This window comes from Carex rostrata, chromosome 23 (genome assembly GCF_964058835.1).
Source record: "Carex rostrata chromosome 23, lpCarRost1.2, whole genome shotgun sequence".
NCBI lineage: Eukaryota > Viridiplantae > Streptophyta > Magnoliopsida > Poales > Cyperaceae > Carex > Carex rostrata.
Genome location: NC_135940.1, coordinates 872127 through 893934, shown reverse-complemented (window position 1 = coordinate 893934; position 21808 = coordinate 872127). Strand labels below are relative to the sequence as shown.

At 36.4% G+C, this 21808-nt stretch overlaps 3 protein-coding genes across 5 annotated transcripts; 1 reads left to right on the top strand and 2 right to left on the bottom strand.

Moving 5' to 3' along the window:
- Positions 1-7368: 7368 nt before the first annotated feature.
- Positions 7369-10546, bottom strand: LOC144574948 (L-ascorbate oxidase homolog). The gene is made up of 3 exons (XM_078325053.1): positions 9418-10546; positions 8128-9228; positions 7369-7991 (listed from the first exon to the last, which is right to left on the bottom strand). Exons 1-3 carry the CDS (start codon positions 9660-9662, stop codon positions 7691-7693), a joined length of 1647 nt encoding a protein of 548 aa, XP_078181179.1. The 5' UTR covers positions 9663-10546; the 3' UTR covers positions 7369-7690.
- Positions 10547-10888: 342 nt separating this feature from the next.
- On the top strand, positions 10889-14068 carry LOC144574947 (glutathione transferase GST 23-like). Of its 2 annotated transcripts, none has more exons than XM_078325051.1 (2): positions 10889-11353; positions 13660-14068. In XM_078325051.1, exons 1-2 carry the CDS (start codon positions 11027-11029, stop codon positions 14002-14004), a joined length of 672 nt encoding a protein of 223 aa, XP_078181177.1. In that variant the 5' UTR covers positions 10889-11026; the 3' UTR covers positions 14005-14068. The 2 variants fall into 2 exon arrangements, with proteins under 2 accessions (XP_078181177.1, XP_078181178.1); XM_078325052.1 differs by lacking the exon at positions 13660-14068 and adding an exon at positions 11682-12098 and having other exon boundaries at positions 10943-11353.
- A 1625-nt stretch (positions 14069-15693) lies between these two features.
- Positions 15694-19718, bottom strand: LOC144574592 (zinc finger CCCH domain-containing protein 53-like). Of its 2 annotated transcripts, none has more exons than XM_078324583.1 (9): positions 18946-19718; positions 18670-18861; positions 18382-18567; positions 18204-18301; positions 17873-18115; positions 17614-17764; positions 16838-17038; positions 16654-16735; positions 15694-16521 (listed from the first exon to the last, which is right to left on the bottom strand). In XM_078324583.1, the coding sequence occupies exons 1-8, from the start codon at positions 19593-19595 to the stop codon at positions 16702-16704; spliced, it is 1755 nt and encodes a 584-aa protein (XP_078180709.1). In that variant the 5' UTR covers positions 19596-19718; the 3' UTR covers positions 15694-16521; positions 16654-16701. The 2 variants fall into 2 exon arrangements, with proteins under 2 accessions (XP_078180709.1, XP_078180710.1); XM_078324584.1 differs by having other exon boundaries at positions 17882-18115.
- Positions 19719-21808: the final 2090 nt, after the last annotated feature.

Here is a 21808-nt window from a genome sequence, read left to right as displayed (position 1 = left end):
AATAAAGTAATAGAAAGATAAAACCTAGATAATGAGGTAGACTCAGCGCTGAGCTACTGGCAGTCCAGGCAGTCCAATCTAGAGGCTGCGGTCGCCGTCATGCCTCACTCAGTCCAGATGCTGTGTCGATGCATCGCTGCGTCGGCCTTGCCCTAATTAGACTCCACCTCTGCCTCGCTCAGTCAAGACTTTATCTCACACTCGCTGTTGCAGAACGATATCGTGATTTGTGAAAAGAACTAAGTTTATTAATTTCCCTCAATCTCACGTTTGTCTGTAAATCGATTTACAAAGAACGAAGAAACGGTAGATCCCAAATTTAGGTTTTTTATTTTTTTTCGTCGATAAGGATGCTCACTCGGTTTCGGACAGACAATTGTTGATAGAATCCAGAGAATTATGGACATGCTTTGGTATGGGGCTCGCAGTAACCTATATATTTTAATGAGTTGACTACGTCCCCTTTTCTCTGCTTTTTCTAGGTCCTTTTCTCATTTGTCGTTTTACGGAGAGAAATGCCTTTTTTTTGTTTGGGCCAAGACAAAAAAAATTGCATTTGCACAAAGTTCGGTAGAGAAATGGTTTTTCTGTTTGCACAAAGTTTGGCCCAAAATAATTTACATATACAAGTTTTTTTTTGTATTTGGGGGCCTGTTAGATTTTGGGGTCTAGGGCTGTCGCCCTGGGTGCCCTGGGCCAGAACCGGGCCTGCTTGCCCTGATATCTTGTATTTTTTTTTCCGGCAACTACATCAACAGGTGTATAAGTTCTTGGATTGCTGTACAAAATAATTTACATATACAAGTTTTTTTTTGTATTTGGGGGCCCTGTTAGATTTTGGGGTCCAGGGCTGTCGCCCTGGGTGCCCTGGGCCTTCTTGCCCTGATATCTTGTATTTTTTTTCCGGCAACTACATCAACAAGTGTATAAGTTCTTGGAATGTTGTAATGTGTATGATTCTCTTAATTATCAGGTTCAAAATACGAGTGCGCTGTCCAGTCTCTAGCATCTTGTTTGGATGAAGAGTAGAGGAAAGAAGAGGAGGTAAAGAATAGCAGGTAATGAAAATGGAATAAAATGAATATTAATATATTTAATCTTTTCGTGTTTGAATTGGCTCTCTCTGTTTGCTTTAAGTCCTTCAAAACTATTCAAAAGAGCGAAACCCTATCAGCAAGGGTTGCTTGCAAGAGGGGCGGAGAGGGTTTGGTCATTCCTTCTCCGCTCTTATGCACAACGAGGAGATGAGGCGTGTTACGTTAAAAAAAAAAATCGTAAAACGTTATGTAACGTTTTTCACTGTAAAACTTGATGAAAAACGACGATTTTATGAAGGCGGGATTCAATTAAAACGTCATAACGTTTTCAGAAAACGTTATAACATTTTATACACTAACTTATGCGTTTTATACACTATTTTCTGCGTTTTTCACTAGCTGAATCGTTATAACGATTTACCAAAACGTTATAACGTTTTATACACTAAATTATGCGTTTTATACACTATTTCCTGCGTTTTTCACCAGCTGAATCGTTATAACGATTTACTAAAACATTGTAACGTTTTATCCAACAGTGTGAGGGTCTATTTAGCAAAATTCCTGTTGTCTCTCCTTCTTTCTCTCCAGCCTTTCCCCCTTCCTTGTGTGCTCCGCCCAAAAGAAAGAAAAAGAGAGAGAGACCCTCTTCTCTCTCTAAAATCCATCAAAAGCTCGGAGAAATTGAAAAAGGAAGTCGGAAATTGTTGATTCTCTCGCTCGTAACCATCTATTGCTTCAATTGGTACTTCATTTTTCTCCTTTCTTCTCAAAATCTGAAATTCTCACCATTGTTAGGGTTTTTGCTTGAACCCGAATATTGTGTATAATTTGTGAGTAACCCCTCTCTATTGAGCTTCTATATTGTGAATTTGGTAATTTCTTTCTCGATTCCATCTAAACCTTGATTCTTCCATCTAGGGTTTGGTCCAAATCCGAAACTTTGCGAAAAGTTGTGATTTATCTAGTTTGATCCAACAATTAGAGGTATTAACCGACAAGTTTGTCTCCCTTCTAAAATATGAAATTATTTTGGGTTAAATCGAATTAGGGTTTGTGGAGTTAGAGAAATGAATAATTAAATGGGTATTTGTGCAATTGTTCCGATGTGTGGAAAATGTATATGGGTTGTAGGACCAAATGGTAAATTGTATGAGATTATAAGGATTTGTCAAGGAAAGTATGATTTAAACTAATATGACTCGAGTAAACATAGTGATAGTCGAACAAATATTAAACCACGTATGTATATGTTAATATAGGCGTAGGCTCGATTGAGCATGATTTCGCGGGACCTCTCGAGACGTCTGAACCTTAAGTGCGCGATACGCTCTTCGTAATCAGGTGTGGGATTCTTGGACTTGTTTGATACTTTATTTTCAGGAATTAAACTGTTTATTCGTTTGTCATGTTGAATGCTTAATTGTTGCATACTTTGAAATTCATGCTGCATATTGATTCTCGCATAAATGAGAATGATTAAATTGTTCGGTTAAGGTAAATTGGCATGTTGGTATGGTTATTATTTGATTAGTTCTATTAATTGTTCTATACGTGAATGGATCTGCCAGGCCGACCTGTTTAGGTGGCTGGATCAGGTGACGGTGACCTATCCGTTGATCTGTTTCTGAATTTGCCAGGCCGACCTGTTTAGGTGGCTGGATCAGGTGACGGTGACCTATCCGTTGATCTGTTTCTGAATTTGCCAGGCCGACCTGTTTAGGTGGCTGGATCAGGTGACGGTGACCTATCCGTTGATCTGTTTACTGAATTTTGCAAGGCTGATAGCCGACTTTGGTTCTATTTGAATGAAATTGCAAAGTTGAGCAGTATGGCTGACTTTGATTCCGCGTGATTGCATTTTTGTCAAGTTGACCTGTATAGGTGACTTGTAACCAGACCTTAGGAAATGGTTAAGCCAAACAGCTACAGATGGGTGTCAGATAAAGGGTCCAGCTTGGTTGGCCATCTGTAGGCGCCTGTAACCCTACAGATGTGGGTTTGATAACGGTCCAGCTCGAAAGAACATCTGTAGTTGTTACAAGCCCTAATGAGTCGAGTTAAGCCAACTATGTGTTTATTTTGAAATTCATCTTGGAAATTCCGTGAACCGTGATCCGGTTTTATTATTTGTTGTCGAGCATATGCATTCCTTTTTATTATGAATATGTATTTGTTTGAATTGCTATTGAATGGGTTTCATTTTTGAATATGGAGTTTGATTGCAAGTCCAATAATCTAACTGTGGCAAATTCGCACTGAGAATTTATTCTCTCCCCCACCCTTCGGGTTATTTTACAGGTTCTGGTGCGACTGATCACGGGGAGGCACGCGAGTAGTAGGCCTTTGGTAGTATACCCTTATATGACCTAGTTATATATATGTTTTGTTGTAGAGCTTTAGGGTAGGCCTTATGGGTAGTATCCGGATGAGATACTTTTGATGTATTATATTATGACCAGACTATGTACTCCGATTTACATCTATACACTCTGTTTTATATTATTAGTTGTGAATGCTTGAATGTAAATTGAATTGCCTTGTAAGTATACACGGAGTTGTATGCTTACGGCGGGGTACTGTCGCATCCCGTGGCCGCGGGGTGTGACAAGGCGGCTGAAGCGAAACCTTAGCAGCGAAGCGAAACCCTAGCAGTGAGGTGGTTGGGGGAAAGGGGCGACGTGGCTGAGGCGAAACTCTAGTAGTGAGGGTGCTTGTGATAAAGGTGGAGAGGCTTCGGCCATCCCCTCTCTGCTCCTATGCACGCGGTGAGAGGGCTGAGTCATACGAGGCAACAAGGATTGCTTGCAAGAGGGGCGACGCGGATTCAGTTGTTCCCTCCGACTTAGACCAAGGGTGGTTGCGTGTAGTGGGAATTAATAAAGCGAAACCTTAGATCGAAGACACGGTTGAGGCGAACGGGTAGCCAAGCAACAAGGGTTGATTGTGAGAAGGGCAGAGAGGATTCGGCTATCCCCTCTACACCCCTATGCATGTGGCAAGAGATGCGAGGTGGCTAAGGCGAAGTGGCAAGGCATGTGAGGCAGCGAGAAGTAGGAGGTGATCGGTCATGATACTGGTAAATTAGGTGGTAACAGAGGCTAGGTTAGGATTATAAATAGTTTAATATAGTAAGTGTTAATTTGTAGGACTAATGAGATGTAAATATATTTTTTTAACAATGAAAAATCGTAAGATGATAATTGCCTTCTTACCCTAAAAAAAAATAAATCTTTTTGTGTTTGGATGATTAATGAAGGAAAATATATAAATTTAACTTTTCCGTCTTATTTCTTATTTGATTAACTAAAATTTAGAATATCAATAAGAAATTCAGTGCTTACTGTAGGTTTGTGATAAAGAAATTTTGATGAAAATTATATAGGAAAGATATAGAGTTGGATATATGTGTCATTTTTTTTTTAATATTTACAATAATTTTTTCCATCTGTTATACTTCAAATTAAGAGGAAAATTGATTATATTGATTACAAACATGCAAGGTTAAAACTTTTCTTTCCTACACCCTTCACCTCCGATATAATTTTATCAATCAAACATGATTCGAGAAAAAAAAAAAAAATTCTTTCCATTCCATCTCTTCCTCTACTCTCCATTCAAACCGGTGTTGTAAATAAAGGTATGCAATTGTTGCACAGACAAGGTACCGTTCAATTAATTGAAAATAATCGGTCATTTCAAAAAATAATTGTCCGATTAATCAGAAAAATCCATAATGATTTGGTCACAGGCAATGACGTACTAATTGACCTAAACGGACATTTTTTACAGCACTCATCCAAACAAAATATTAGAATGGTATTGTGCAGATGGAGGAGAGAAATAGGGAATTGGGGATGCAAGAAACGCAGCTCTTAGATAGAAATTATTGCAATTTTTAATTGGGAAGAAAGCGTGCTATTTTAGATAACTATCGTTTTGTGTCAGATTGTGCTAAGAGCCTAAGACAATATGTAATAGAGATAGGTATTTGTTTATTCTGAAATTTTCTTTATTTTTTGGATCAAATTATTTTTTGAAACTTGCCAATTTTGACCTAGAATTTTTGTCACTTCCAGAGATCAGTAAAAAAAAAAACAAACGCCTCAGCACAGAGGACTAGAGGAGATTTTGATAGCCGTCGCCACCTGTGCATGAAGGAGAAAAGGAACCAGATTGTCATCGCCACCTGCTGTTCGACTCACCTGTGCTGTGCGCATGTGCCCACGCAGGAGAATACGTCTAGCCACCTACTGCCTACATGTAATTCTTAAACTTAATTTTAGTACCGAATTTCTTGAGTTCATTAATTGCTATTATTATGTTGTTTCGGTAAATCCCTTTATGCCTCATTGCTTGTATTTGTGTTGAGCTTGCTGATTTCATATGTGGGCTGAGCCATATGGCTATTTTGCTTGTAAATCAATCGTCAAATCAAACCTTTGAACTTCTTGATTTTCTGATTTGTGGTGACTGGTGAATCGGTTGTATTGTTATCTTTTGTGCGAGAACCATAGTCACATTTAATTTCCCTTTTTGACTGTTTGTGTGTATGCATATGGTACCAGCACAGGTACCATTACATCCCTTTTTGTCATATGTACTTGGGGTTGGGATAATTCTGGTACTGTGATGAAATTGGGTTGGACATCCTATACATTACCTGAGATTTGAATTCCTACTGTTACACATTTTTTTTTTATCATGTGATATATTTACAAGACTAACACAATGTCAAATTAAAGATCAAATCCGAAGAAAGCAATATACAGAAAATGAAAGAAGGTCAAAATAACAAAAATGTAGGTTCAGTGTCCTTATCAGGCTCTAAATATTTAATTATGCAGCTTGGCCCTTATAATTGTCTTATTTATGTTTACAACTTTACATACATTAGATATCTACAGAGATCCTAACAGTAAGATCAACACCTGTGAAATCTAGTTCGCCTTGTATAATCCTTGCTTAGTCAGACTGCACATTTGGGCTTATTTATATATACAACCTTAGGTTCATTTTTTTTTTAACATACTCAACAGTGCACTACATCAGGGAATCATAAGGCAAATTAAATGTATCTATGAGTGTGACTTTGCCACTGCCTTCATCTTACTGCCTTTATATCCCTCCATTGACTTGACTATGTAGCATTAATATATTTCTTGTTTATATGCAAATCAATATTTGTTACAAGTTTTTGACTTGGTTAAAACTTTTGATGTTCATTTATATTATCTTGACTTCTTGTTTATTTAATTGATGTTGTAATTTTTGTTATGTTGAATTTTTTTTTTCAACTATATATATTTGCCTACCTCTGACAAAATTTCAGACTTCGCCACTTACTGTGAATAACAAGATTTTATTGTATAAATGGCATCACCGTTTTATTAGGAGCTAAAGCATCTGACTGCTATTTGCAAATTATCAAATATTTTCTCCAAGAAATTGTTCAAGTTTATGCATTTGCTGCATTGGACAAATAAATATTGAAATGAAAAGGCATGTATCATTTGAAATCGTAAATTTAATTTTGTATTGCATTTTTACAATGTAAAAAGGAAAAAAAGAAAAAAGAAAGACATGCATATTAAACCGGAATACAAAATGATTAAATAAGTCTTTGTTACTACAAATTTGCACAACCCTCCTGCTTGTTTAGTGGAATTTTTTCTCTTATAAACTCATACATTAAACTAATCAATGCAAGAAGAAGATTTAAAAACAAAATTACCCGAATATAAATTCTACCATAATAACTAATGTATCATTAAGTCTTGAAACAACTATATTAGAATAATCTTGTGGGGAAAAAACATGTACTCATCTTGTCCTAACAGTAATGGCCTTTGAATGACTTCATATTCTTCTGGAGTCTAATATTGATCGCGAGATTTAAAGATATTTTCAAAATATTTCAACCATTTTGAAACAAGATTTTATTGGTAGTTTGATATTTCAGCGAAAGATAATTTATGATTTGTAATGTCTAATTGTGGATCATATAGCAATAATTAATTAATCCAATCTGCAAATCAATTTCCACCAATACCTTACCTCCAAATGATAATTAATAGTAATATCTATTTATTTTAAGATTTACAAATTAATTATGCTTTGCATAGGTAGGATGGTGGAAAAGAAAAGAACTGTTAACATTAGAAGCTGCATGTGCATCATGGATCAAAAGGACCTGATCTTATATACATAATCAGAGCGAAAAAATTTCATACCAAACAATGTTCAACCATAAATCATGCAAATTGAAATATAATCACGCAAATAGTTAAGAGAGCATAAATTATGCAAGACCCAACATGTCTATATGATCAAGAATTGGAAATGAATGAATATTAGATTAACGGTCTTAAGTTGCCGATGCAAATTAATTCGTCTCATTGCAATGTACCACAAGAACATTTGATAGTGAGATGATCAAATTCATAAAACGAAGTTACAGAAGAAAAACAATTATAAAGTCATGCTATGTTCTTCTAACGATTTTTGGTTTTGAGCATTTTGTTCTGTCATTAGCCAGCAGCAAACAGAAAAAATAAAAAAAGGAGGTTAAATAAAACAGCAAAACTTCCAAATCTTCATCCAATATTGGTCATTTATACGAGGTGACATTTGAACATGCACAATCAACATCATCATGCAGTATAAGGAGGAGGAAGCGGGAGACCAACAACGGCACCACACCGAAGCGCATTGTCGGGCATGTTATACTCATCCCTTATTGACCTGGCCTCTGAAACTACACTGATGTAAAATTGCTGTCCCAAGTACTGGTTCTCCCAGTTCCCCGATCGAAGATTCCACATACCAGCATTATCAAATGAAGTCATGATTGCCGTCCACGAATTCGGGTAAACCTGTATCGAATATCTGCTTACTGCATCAAGGAGATTGTACATCTTTCTGCTCCTTGGTGTCCATTTGCCTGGTCCCATACTACACACAGACCAATCATGAGAGAAATTAAATATTTAACACCAGGTAATTAACACAATTGCATTTTTTTTTTAAATAACATAATTGCATGTTAATTTAATTATATATATATATATATATCAGTAGCAATCCTTACCCAACAGCAAAGAAGGCGTAACCGTCCAAGTGGTAAGTCTGAATGCTCTTCTCGGGGTTCTCAAAGATAATTTCGATGAAAGTGCGGTGCTGTGCACTGATTACATTAGGTGCTATTTTCACCAGTGCACTAGCAACTGGTTCATCCTTCATGAGGTTGTAGTCGAACACCTTTTTTGCAATGTTGAAGTATTCGGCAAGCTTAAATGGGGTTTTAGTTTTAGAATTGCTGTGAGACACACCATTGAGGGTGTAACGGAGCTTTCCGTTAACTAGCTTATGGGAATTGACAAGCCTGATGGTACGTGTAATGTTGATCTGGCCGTAGTGGTATGAACCTTGCGGGTTGGGACGGGCCGCACTGGCAGTCAAATTCCACCTGAAAGACCTCCACTGGGTCAGAGACCAAGCCCAACCTAACGGTACCTTTGGGATTGTTGGGTTTGGAGGCTGATTAGAACCAGCATATCGAATTATGGCAGTTGTAGTGATGGTTTCCTTTAAGAATCGGGTTGACACAACCATGTAATAGTCCATTGGCTTTTTGTTTGCTGTGACAAGAACCGAGTAGCACTGGCCCACGTGTATATCCAGAAAGCTGTACACGTTTTGTATGGTGTGGGACCCTTCCATCTCAACAAGCTTCATGGTGTGCCCTTGGATTCTGAAGTTGAGAGATGTCTTCAGACCAACATTGCAAATTCTATACCTATAAGTCTTTCCAGGTTGCATCACAAAAAGTGGTTCGTTAGCTTTGCCAGATTTGCCATTTATTAGGACACCAGCAGGGCGGCCAATGCTATGGCCGGTGTCGAGCCGGTGTTGAAGAGCCTTGTGATCTTTAGTGTACCAGTCGCCGATCAGCACCGTGTAGTCATCAGCTGGTGGGTCAAATGGGACCGGGATGAGAAGTCGGCTGTTGACACGAAGGCCTCCAAAGCCACCTGCTGCCTTGTGCATGCCAAGAGAAGGGTAGTAGTAGAAACTGCCGATTTCGTCCTTGACTTGGAATTTGTATGTGAAATTCTTTCCGGGCAGGATCGGGCAGTTTGTCCCAGACACACCATCTTGCCACGAGTTCTTCCTCTGTTGAATCCCATTCCTACAAAACCAATCAATGATCATTGCTAAAATTATACATTTCTCAACTACTATATATATATATCCTTTTGCTCAAATATTTCACGTGACATGCTTAGATCGACTCCTTTTTGCTGGTAGCTTCGACCGTGCTTTTCAAACAAAAAGACATGCTTAGATCGACTATTTTAGCAATTGAGGAAATATAAACCATGATAAGAGGAAGGGTTCATCGAGGTAGTTGTACACATTGATGACGATATTGTTGTTGGTCGTGGAGTTGATATTGGGGCCGGGAAACTGCCCGTTGATCAGAATTGCCTGCTGCTTTACCCCCAACGGAGCAATCGTGCCATACGTTACTTTCCATGTGAAATAGAGGTATGGATCCTCTGCCATGACAACCGACAAGCCTAGCAACACCGAAAACAAAGATGCTAACGCAACACGCCCCATTTCAGTTTCCGGTACCACTGCACACGACAGAATGCAGCGTGTATTATTATATTATGTAATAGTTTATCATACATCAAGCTAATAAAAAAATTATGATGACAAGTTATTCTTATAGTAATTGTTTGTTCTTTTTTTTTATATCCTTCGCATATGAATTCCAGTTTGATATAATTAGCATTGCAATCTTACCACCAAAATTATATATATAAAAAAAGTAATATTAGGAAAAGTTATAAAATAAGGAACTTACAATCTTTGCCTTGGATTAAAAACTTGAAAGAGATTGGATAGGACCTTATCTCTTGTTTTAATTTTCTTTTTATTGGTATAGACTAAATAGAGATAAGGCCAAGTTGTTTGCTATCCCTGACTGAGCATGCGTATGATCTTATATAGAGATACTAAAAGCGCGTATCGAGCAGTTGATCGATGCCTAACTTAGTATGAGACCGGTTCTAGTGGTTTTAGTTTTCCAAGTTTATGTCGATCATTAAAATTTATGACTCAGTTAACTACGATGTAACAGCAGAGGTTTAAGCTTTGAAATTCTGTTTTCTTTTCTTGCCGTATTTAGAGGATAACAATACAGTCTAGGGGTTCAGTTCCTCATTTTCAGAATAAGATTTTTATAGGATCAAAACAGCCTATTTAGCTTAGGCCCGTTGCCATAGGCAACAAGCCTGGATTTATCATGAATTTAGTTAATAACTAATTATGGGCAATTTTTGGGCCCCCTTACATGTTGGCTATTTGTTCTTCAAAATTTTGTTTTTTTTACAAAAAAAAAAACTTACTTTCTTCCATACAATGAAACAGGTGGCCGCCACTCCCCCAAATCGCCAAAACCTTATAATTATGCTTTAGTGTTTTAATTATAGGAAAAGTTGGAATAAATATCCAAACTCTTTGCTAATTCAGGTTTTATTTTGATTAAATGAACAAAAGATTGTCAAAACTGTCAATGTCAGGACTCAGGACTAGCTACTCAGCCATGTAGGTAAGACAAATATTTCAATTCCTTTTAACTAAGCCATTATTAGTTTTGAAGAGAAAAGTAATTTTACTAAATTTTTATTTTTAAAAGTAACTGAATAAATGAAAACAACCAATAAATGTTGAAGCTAATATCAAATGATAAGCAAACAGTAAACAAGTACTCAATTATACTTCAATTAATAAACTTATTCAAATAAGAAAATCAGTCTAAATCTTTGAAACAAAGCTGGACGGCAATTCTGACTAGAAGAGGAAAAAGAAGAATTTTTTTCTTTGTGTGTGTATTAATTTCCATAGAAAGATAAAGCAAGCTACACATCATAATAAAAGCTAACAGCAAGAGAACTTGTAAAACCATATTATCACCAATGGAGGAAGCAAAAAAAGGAGAGGAGGTGACACTGTTTGGCATGTGGTCAAGCCCATATGCTCTGAGGGTAATTTGGGCACTAAATATAAAGAAAATCAGATATAAGTATGTTGAAGAAGATTTATCCAACAAGAGTGATTTGCTTTTGGAACACAATCCTGTGTACAAGAAGGTGCCCGTGCTTGTGTACAAAGGTAAAGCCGTTACTGAGTCGCTGATTATTCTAGAGTTTATTGAAGAAACTTGGAAGGAGAATCCAATCATGCCACAAGATCCTTATCAAAGAGCCATGGCAAGATTTTGGGCCACCGCCGGAGGCAACGGGGTATATTTTTCAGCTGTGTTTTTCTTTGTTCCAAAATTTTGTCCAATTCGTTAGAGATACGTAGGTAAAAAAAAAGTAGTGACAAATTAGAAATATTGCTGACAAGTTAGAATACAAGCTTTTTACGGAAAAGCCCATGAGCATTATATATAAAGCAGCTAGTTAGAATTTCAACTTTTATTAGTTAAAGTTTGAAATCCCTACTAAATTTTAAATTACAAACATTATGCCTAAGCCCTGGATTAGGTTTCTATTTGTCAATATCCCTTTCTTAGCTATTTTGATCATTGCCAAGAATTTAAGTCTATGATGAATTTTGAAATTGTAGTGGTGGCGCTTTCTCACTTCTGAAGGAAAAGAGCAAGAAGAGGCGCTTAACTCAGTTAGTGACAATTTTAAGCTCCTAGAGAAAGAGCTAATTGGAAAGAAATATTTTGGTGGAGACAGAATTGGATATCTCGATATTTCAGTTGGGTGGATTTCGTACGTAATTCCTATTTGTGAAGAAATAACCAAGTTCAAAATTATCACTGCAGCGAAATTTCCTTTGCTGCATGCATGGATGGAAGCATTTTCAAGTTCTGAATTTGTCAAAGACACCTTGCCTCCAAGAGAGAAACTATCCGAAAGGACTTGCAATGTCCTTCTACAATATAGAAATTAAATGGAAGATGCATGTTTCATTGTGCAACTAAAAATTGTATTCAGTTCAGTCAGTGATGAAATGAATTCTGTGGTTTGCTAACTGTACTACTCAGCACATGCAACTGCAGTACTATACCAAGTTGGTTCAGTATAGATACTAAGCCTCAATTAAATTATTAGGCCACTCTATATTTACAATCATGAATCTGTATAGGAAAATAATCTAAGCAAAGTATGAAATAGTTAAAATTTCAAAAAAAATCAGACATCATTTTCTTTAAGCTGTTTTTTTTCCCTTATTATTCAACCATTGTACAGTAACTATATTTGCAGTACTCATCACATCTAGCTAATTTCAAAGATACAACTTGGCACAAATATTAGACCTTATATAATAATAGTGCAAGTAACCAGAGAAATCCAGTTGCATAGACCATCAACCTAAATTTAGGAACTTTTCTTTACAAAAGAGACCCAAAAAGATAATCTTAAAAATTGGGTCTTTATGCATGAAAAAAAAGGATCAAGACCAATGCAATTTATCTGCACAAAAGTTCTCCAAAAATTTGTTTAAAAAAATAACAAAAACATATTTACTCTCTTCCATACATTGAAACAGATAGGTCACTCGCCAAAATCACCAAAACCAAATAAGCAAATTATGTTTCAGTGTTTTAATTATATGAAAAATTGAATAGATATCCAAACTCCTTGCTAATTCAGTTTTTTATTTTTCTGAGATGATGAACAAAAGGATGTAAAAAATGTCAAACACCTTTTCTTTTCCATTGACCAAGCCATCTAAAGAAAAGTACCTTTTATTTACTAAAATAAAAATGACTGAATAAATGAATATAAGAAAACAACCATTAAAAGTGGAAGCTAATAAAAATGATGAACATATTGTTATCAAGTACTGATCAATTATACTTGAATTAATCAACTCATTCAAATAAGACAAATCAGTCTAACTCTTGTAGAAACAAAGCTAGCCGCCAATACTGACTAGAAGAGTAAAAAGAAGATTTTTTTTTTTCCTTTGTGTATTTTTCCATAGAATGATAAAGAAAGCTGCACTACATAATAAAGGCAACAGCATGATAACTTGTAAAACCATATTACCACCAATGGAAGAGGGAAAAGAAGGAGAGGAGGTGACACTTTTGGCATATGGTCAAGCCCATATGCTCTGAGGGTAATTTGGGCACTAAATATAAAGAAAATCAGATACAATTTTGTTGAAGAAGATTTATCAAACAAGAGTGCTTTGTTCTTGGGGCACAATCCAGTGTACAAGAAGGTGCTGGTACTTTTACATAACGGCAAAGCCGTTGCTGAGTCGTTGATCATTCTAGAGTTTATTGTAGAAACTTGGAAGGAGAATCCAATCATGCCACAAGATCCTTGTTAAAGAACCACGGCCAGAGGCGATGGGGTATATTTTTAGCTGATTTATTCTTTGTTCCAAAATTCTGTCTGATTTATTATCGCTACGTAGGTAACAAGATATATAGTGACAAATTAGAAATATTGATTTCTGACGAGTTAAAATACAAGCATTTTACTGAAAAGCTTATGATCACTATATATAAAGCGGCAAGTTAGAATTTCAACTTTTATTAAAGTTTTATTGATCATTGCAAAGAATGTCGGAAATGTAGTTATGGTGCCTTTTCATTTCTGAAGGCAAAGAACAAGAAGAGGCACTTAAGTCAGTTACTGACAATTTTGAGCTCTTAGAGAAAGTGCTAATTGGAAAGAAATATTTTGGTGGAGACAGAATTGGATATCTTGATATTTCAGTTGGGTTCCTTTTGTATGTAGTTCCGATTTATGAAGAAATTACCAAGTTCAAAATTATCACTATGAGAAAATTTCCTTTGCTACATGCATGGATGGAAGCATTTTCAAGTTCTGAAATTGTGAAAGACACCTTGCCTCCAAGAGAGAAACTATTCGATAGGTACCAAAAGATTCGTGATGTCTTTCTACAAGAGATAAATTAAATGGAAGATGTATGTTTCATTGTGCAACCAGAAAATTGTATTCAGTCATTGTGTACCCAGCACATGCAACTGCAGTACTATGGGAAGTTGGTTCAGTATAGAACTATAGATACCAAATAGTAGAGTTTCAGGGGCTCAATAGTAGTCATTACTGTACAGATACTATGCCTCAATTAAATTATTAGGCCACTGTATATTTGCAATCAGGAATCTGGATAGGAAAGTAAATCTAGACAAAATATGAAATAGTTGAAATTTTGAAAAAAAAAATTAGGCAATCATTTTCAAGTGTTTCTTCCTTGTTATTCATTTTTAATGTAGGTACCCAAACCCCTATAGCATGCTATTGGACATACTTTATTTTATTTCCTTATTATCCATATATTGTGCAGTCATGACATCTAGCTAGTTTAAATATACAACTAAGCACAAATATTAGACTTAGACCTAATCAAATATTGTAAGTAACCAGAGAAATCCAGCTACATAGACTATCAACCTAAATGTAGGAACTTTTTTCTATACAAAAAGAGAGGCCCAAAAAGAAAATTGAAAAGTTGGGTCAAAGTGGGCCCTACCAAAGTAAAATTAGGAGCGTACAAATCTTAAATTTCAATTTTCAATTTTAAATTTTTCACAAATGCTGCTGTGCATGTGCGCAGGAGCTTATCTTATGCAGACAGACAGCTTGATACACTCCTATTATAAATTCAAAAGATGGGGAAAAGCACAGGACCACAACTTACTGTAATCAGCCCATGTGACCCACCTCCATTAAATCATGCATATACAAAATCAAGAGATGGAATAGATCACAATTCACAGCAGTTGCAGACCTAGCTCACCTCCTCTACAATTATTTTCTCAACGCAATTAAGCTACCATCATAGTATTTTGGACAAAAAAAAAAACTAAAAATAGATAACTAGGAAAAAGGAAGCATTCAGAAATAGTTTAAGATAGTTGTACAGTATAAATATATTCATGTCTTGTGAGACTTCCCCTTAAAATAAGTTTCAAACATTTGGGAACTTTATGATTCCAAATTATTGATACATTAATTCCACCGAGGATTCTAGAGGTGTTTAGAAATGAAATTTGGTGACTCAGCACAAGTGAAGCCAAGAAAAGGGTCAGGATTAGAGAGAGACAGACAGCGAGGTAATACCCACCACAAAATATTTGTTTAGTTTTTCAAGCACAAATTGTAAAAATGGATTAAATTGAAGTAAGGCTATAGGTCTCTTTTCTGATAAAAGAGGTTTTAGTGTCTTTATTGGTTTAGTGCTGGAAAGAACGAAGCAAAAGTGATGGTGCATGGCACCGGTACCGTGCCATTCCATTTAAGGTGTCTCCTTTTTCCCCTCAAGTCTCCTCTTTTACGTACATCGATGTGTTATTTTTTTTTTTAAACCACACGGTAGATTCTCTCTCACTTGGACCCCACCACTTCAAATGCAGTGAAAGCAGGTTTCTTGTGTTTTCAACTCGGACAAATGTGACATGTAAAATTTGTGCTGCCACATTTACAAAAAGAGCACCTAGGTACTCAAATCACATCAGGTAATTTAATTTGATGCTGATTTAGCAATTACAACGGTCAATTTGATGCTTATTTGGCAGTAGTCCAACAAGCGTTCACCTTGTACCAAAAGTAACAACAAGAAAAAGAGTAGAGAGAGAGATCAGTGTATAGATAAATTATTTGTTGGTTACTTTCATTTTCTTTTTTTTTCCTACAGCAAAAGTAACAAAACAGAAAAAAGGAGAAAAAAAAAAAAGTAAAAGTAAAAAAAAGAAAGCTAGTCTATGGAGAGAGAGAGGTGGTACAACACAACACAACACATCAAACACAACACATGCAATACAGTACATCAAAAGGACAGAGAGAAGCCATGATACCACCTTTGATTCTCCATCCATCTCTTCAATCTCGAACGAGCGCACACACTCAACACACACCCGTGAGTGTGGTCCATGCTCCTTTCACTTTATCGTTTATGTCCTCTCTGATTCCAGTTTGGTCTCCCTCTTTTCTCTCTCTCTCTCTCTCTCTCTCTCTCTCTACTGTTTGGTTTTGTATGCAAAGATTTTGACAGTATATGGCAGGGGTAGGTAGCTGACACACTAAATACTAACGCTGTTCTCATTTTTTTTTTTTTTTTTTTTTGAAAAAGGTAATACTACTACTAAATCTGCTCCTTTTCTCTCTCAAACTCTCTTCTTTCTCTCTACCTCATAAATTAACATAGAAAATAAAAAGCCAATATCAGAGGGAACAGAGCCCTTTTATGGCTTTCCCTAAACTCTAACATATAACAACTATACTTATAATTAAGAAAGTAACCTATGATAACTATATAAACCTAAGGTGAGTACTAATAAGCTTAGTAATAGCCTAATAATAGTAGCATATATAAGTTTTCCTTTTTTTTACTCCTATCTTGTTAAAACTTTTTTCATCTCTGTTTTATCCACCAGTATTGAGTCATCATCACACCATCAGCTTTCTCTCTCCTGCCATATTAAATAACAATAACAGAACCATCAATCAAAGCTTGGGTTGGTAATGTAACAGATTTTAATATACAGTGTTATATTGTATATGTGCTTCAATTATTGGCTCCTGATTGTGTGTATGTTACTTACCCCAGCTAGAGAGAGAAACGCCCCCCCCCCCCCTTCTCTCACAACTATTCACATACCAACGGCGCCATGCCCAGAAGAGAATCTGGCAACAAAACCAATGGGAAAATATAATATTAAAGATTTTAAATTGAGTTATCATGTATATAACTCTTGAACAATGAATTATAATTTGAACTTCCATTACCTAGGCATTTGAAAGAAACAAGAGTTATAAGAGGCAAGGTCAATGGAGGAAGGAGGGATGAGAGGTGAAACCATGAACGGGGAGCTATTGGAATTACTTCGGTTTGAGGGTTCATTTGGTAAAAATGGCGTATCCACAATTTGTGAGCAAGACTTGGTTGGGGATGCAAAAGGGCTATCAGGTAAATTGTGCTCCAGACTGCTGAAACAAATCAAAATTCAAAATAAAGGATGGTAATTAGAAAACACAAAAAAAAAAAAAAATTAAAAAACACGAGAAAAAGAAAGAGCAAAGAAAAAGAACGTCTTTGTTTCTGTCCTTTCAATTCTTATTTTTCAGAAAAGGAAAGAGCGAATGATTTGCAACCATGTCAGAAAGAATAAGATAACATTTAGGACAATTGGTTTCTCTCTTTTCTTTAAAAGGAACTGGATATGCCATCAGAAAAGAGAATCCATGAAATGAAAAACAGAGCATAACACAAGAACCATTCTTTTCTGTGTACCAAAAAAGGGAATAAACAATTTTCTCTAAAAGTATATGCCACCAAATTAAAAGAAATTAAAAAAAAACAGAGCAATTCTTTCCACCAATAACCCAAAAGGAACCACCAAAAGCTTTCTAAGGGCAATTAATGGAGGAGCCGAGATAAATTAATAAACAAACAAACGACAGTAGAACACCCACTCTTTCCTTGTTCTCACACCCTTTTTTTGGGGAAAAAAGGGAGAACAATAAATAAAGAAATAGTAAATTATAGAACAGAGCACCATTACCTTTCTGGGAAACCGAAATCTGCATTGACTGTAGCGGCTTCAGTTCCAGATTCTTTGACCACTACCTCATGAGACCCGTTGACTTTCGGTGGGTCCCGCATGTCAGTCATTCCAGCTGGAGCGCATTGAATGTTACTGCACGCCTTCTTGTCTATTAACAGAGTAAAAAACAGAGCCACGCTTTAACTCAGCACCAGACTGAACCTTTCCTCTTTTAAAATGTTAATAAAATCTAAACAAAGCAGAATTGAATATTTACCAAGTTGACCTTGGTTAGATGCATCTTCTTCCAAATTGCTCTTCGTCTCAGAAATTGGAGTAGGCGACGTAACAGGGGGGCAATTCAGTGTCCGGTTTTTCAAATCCAGCAATTGGAGTCCCATGAATCTCCTACCCTGTAATTCAATAGCCTGTTGCAACTCGATTTGTTGCTGCTGCTCTTCCAGTTTCCTTCTCAGAAATGCCTCTTGGGTCGGGCTTGTGCCATACAACATGCGAGTTCCTTTTTGAATTTCAACAAATTTACAATCTTTATACAAAATTGTAACATACAAGACATTTAAATGTGATTAATTGTGAATGGAAATTACCAAGGTGAGGTAATTCAAAGGGATCTCTCGTGTCTAACAATCCAGTAGGACTAGAGCAGCCAGAAAAATCTCCTCTCTCGGCTTGAAGATTCTTCGACCTGTAACAAAACCAAAAAAAATATATATTATTACAATCGAAATCAGAACAACAGCAAGAACAAGGGGCAAAGAAACAAACCTGTATTTCTCTGGAACTTTTCCCTTCTCTTTGTAAGGTTTAACAAGAACTCTTGCATCGCACACAAAATGCGGATTTCCCTTTGCCAGAATCAGCTTCACCGTCTCGGGATAAACAAAGGTCACAAAACCAAACATTCTCTTCTGCTGGTACGGTATTCTCACATCCTGTACCGGTCCATATATGCTTCAATCACAAACACAGAGAACAAATTAGAACACGGCACAGCTAATTTGGTCCTAGAGATTTTTTTTTTTTTTTTGCAGTGGCATTTTGTCGAACAGTTACCTGAAGTAGTTTGACACGTCCTCTTCACTGAAGGTGCTATCAGCCGGGAAGGTGAGATAAATCTGACGAGCTCCCGGGTTATTCAAACCCGCTGCAAGATCACTCCTCTCAAGCCTCGGTGACCGAGCCATAAACCTTCCTGCCTCATCAGCACCGCCACTCGCCATCAATGCTGCCGCCACTGCCGCCGCTCTGTCACACTTAAAATATTACACCTCTTCCAACTCACGCACACACATGAAGGGAAGAGGTGAGAGAGAGAGAGAAAGGTTGTACCTTTGGCTGTCTGTCTGTTGCTGAAAGAGAAAGCCAACACCTCCTTTGCCGGAAGGGGAGTACGGGAAGGCAGAGGCCATGAGCTGACTCGGCCGGGGGCTCTGGTTCTTGCTCCGCAAGAGAATCTCCTGCTCCAGACTTACAGCAGCTGCCGTTGCAGCATCTAGTTTTTCGTCATGCAAGAACCTGCAGCTCGCTCCGTTTTTGCAATAACCTCTTGCAAAATACAAGCACGGTTTCCAGCCCAGACCCCCTCCTCCCCATCCTGCCATGGCATCCGAGTAAAACCCTAACCCCTGTTCCTCCAAAACCTCCCCATAGATATCTTCAGCGCATGGCGGTGCCTCCTCTAATGAGCCGTTGTTTGCTCGGGAGAAGGGCTGAGGTGACGAGGCCCAAGAGTTGGGGGAAGGGAGAAGACGAGGCGAGGTATTAAAAGAAGGTGGAGGTGGAGGTGACGACAGGTTAAGTTCTTTTCTTGATTTGAGAATCAGGGATTGGAGGAGTGATTCGGGGCCAAGAGCAAGGCGGATCATCTCCTTCTCGCCATGGTCTTGGATTAGAAGGAGACCCATGATTTTAGAAGCGTTCTCTGGATCGAGAGATTGGATACGAGAGAAGACGACACGTGTCGCCTCGTAGGCGTCCATGGCGGAGCGAGAGAGGGAGAGGGAGAGAGAAAGAGAAAGGGGGAAGGGGGAAGGGGGAAGAGAAGAGAAGAAGAAATAAAACAGAGCAAGTGTTTATTAAAGAGGGAGAGTGGAAGTGAGGATAAAGAGGAAGGTAAGAACGAAGGGTTAAAATAGTAATTTCCTAATGTAGAAGTGGACAAACGGGGAACGGGGTTTTGGTGCACTGGAGCGTTTTTACAGCTGTTGTCATGAGGTAAGGTTGGTGGTAAAGTGGCGCTACGAGACAAATTTGCGGTAATTGAGCAATTTTAGTGGGTCATTATCTCTCCAGTTTGGATTAAATGGAGGGATACTGCTCTCAGTGGTCTATATATGAGTTACGCCGGGAGGTCCGTGACGGTGAACCATTATAGATTCAGCATGACAAATTGACGGTTAGACCATCGGTGTACACCGATGAGGTCGCCCGGATTTTTTTATGTTACCTTTTTGGAGTATTTAATATATCTATCTTGATCTTGTCAAATTGACAATTCTCTGAAATTTGAAGTGTTGTTCAGCAAACTTTTTTGTAACAGCAGGGCAATAAATGTATTACCAGCTATATCAGTTTGTGCACAGGGATTTAGTAGTGGGGTTTGACCCACTTTGTTAAGCCTAAGTATCCTCCACTTTCTTAATCAAGTTTTGAATTCAAAACTAAAATTTCATATCTATATTATTATAACAAAATATTTTCTTCATCTAGTTTTGAATTCATGATATCCTACTTATATGATTGTCTAGGGACCTAAGTACTTATCATGACAAAGTTAGATTTATATGTCACGTGCCATGTTGTGATCAAATTTAGAAGATACTTATTGTGACAAAGTTAGATTTATATGTCACGTGCCATGTTGTGATCAAATTTAGAAGGATTTCACAGCACGTTAGTCATGCCATGATCACACGTGACTGGTCTTATTTAACTATTTTCATAATTTAATTTAATTTATTTAAGATTAACCATTCGACCAATATCTAATGGTCATAATTTTATATGTAACTCACGTAACCACGTTATGTGTCGCGGTGTGACTAGATCTCTCGCGTGATGTGTCGTGTCATATTAGATTTTTAAAAGATTGTCACATCACACGAATGATCATAGTACAGAACATGCGAATCATGTTGCGTGACCGGCATGTGTGTTGTGTTGTGCCATGTCGTATCGGGACGTATCCAGTCACGCTGTAACTTGTTTAGATCCCTAAGTCATTGCTTACGTATTCAATATTTTAGAAATACATTTATATGTTTCTAAAAGTTATTGAATAGAAATTTTATTTAATAAGTTTCTTATTTAAAATACTTTTACTTTTAAAAAGTTAGGATTTCTTGTACCCAAAAAAAAAAAGATATTGGTTTTATGCCGATTTTTTTAAAAATACCCAAAAAAATAATTATTTTATTAAAAATAACCAGGTTTTGGGTGGAATTTTAAAAATACCAAGGCCGTAGATTTTTTCTGCGCTCCGAAATTTTTATTCCGGGCCGCGGAAAAAATTTGCGCTCCGAATTTTTTTTTTTTTTTTTTATTGTTTGGAGAAAAAAAATCCATTGTGTATGTGTATGTGTATGTGTATGTGTATGTGTATGTGTATGTGTATGTGTATGTGTATGTGTATGTGTATGTGTATGTGTATGTGTATGTGTATGTGTATGTCTATGTCTATGTATATGTCTATGTATATGTATATGTATATGTATATGTATATGTATATGTATATGTATATGTATATGTATATGTATATGTATATGTATATGTATATGTATATGTATATGTATATGTATATGTATATGTATATGTATATGTATATGTATATGTATATGTATATGTATATGTATATGTATATGTATATGTACACATATATACACATATATACATATACATATCTACATATACATATACATATACATATATTATACACATATTATATTATATATACATACACATATATTATTAAAAAAAATCAGACCATGGATATTTTCTTTCTCCAAACTCTAAAAAAAAAATTTAAAAAAAATATACATATACATATACATCTACATATACATAGACATAAACATAAATATTATATACATATACATATACATATACATAAATATTATATACATATATATGTATATATATATGTATATTTATATATACATATATATGTATATTTATATATACATATATATGTATA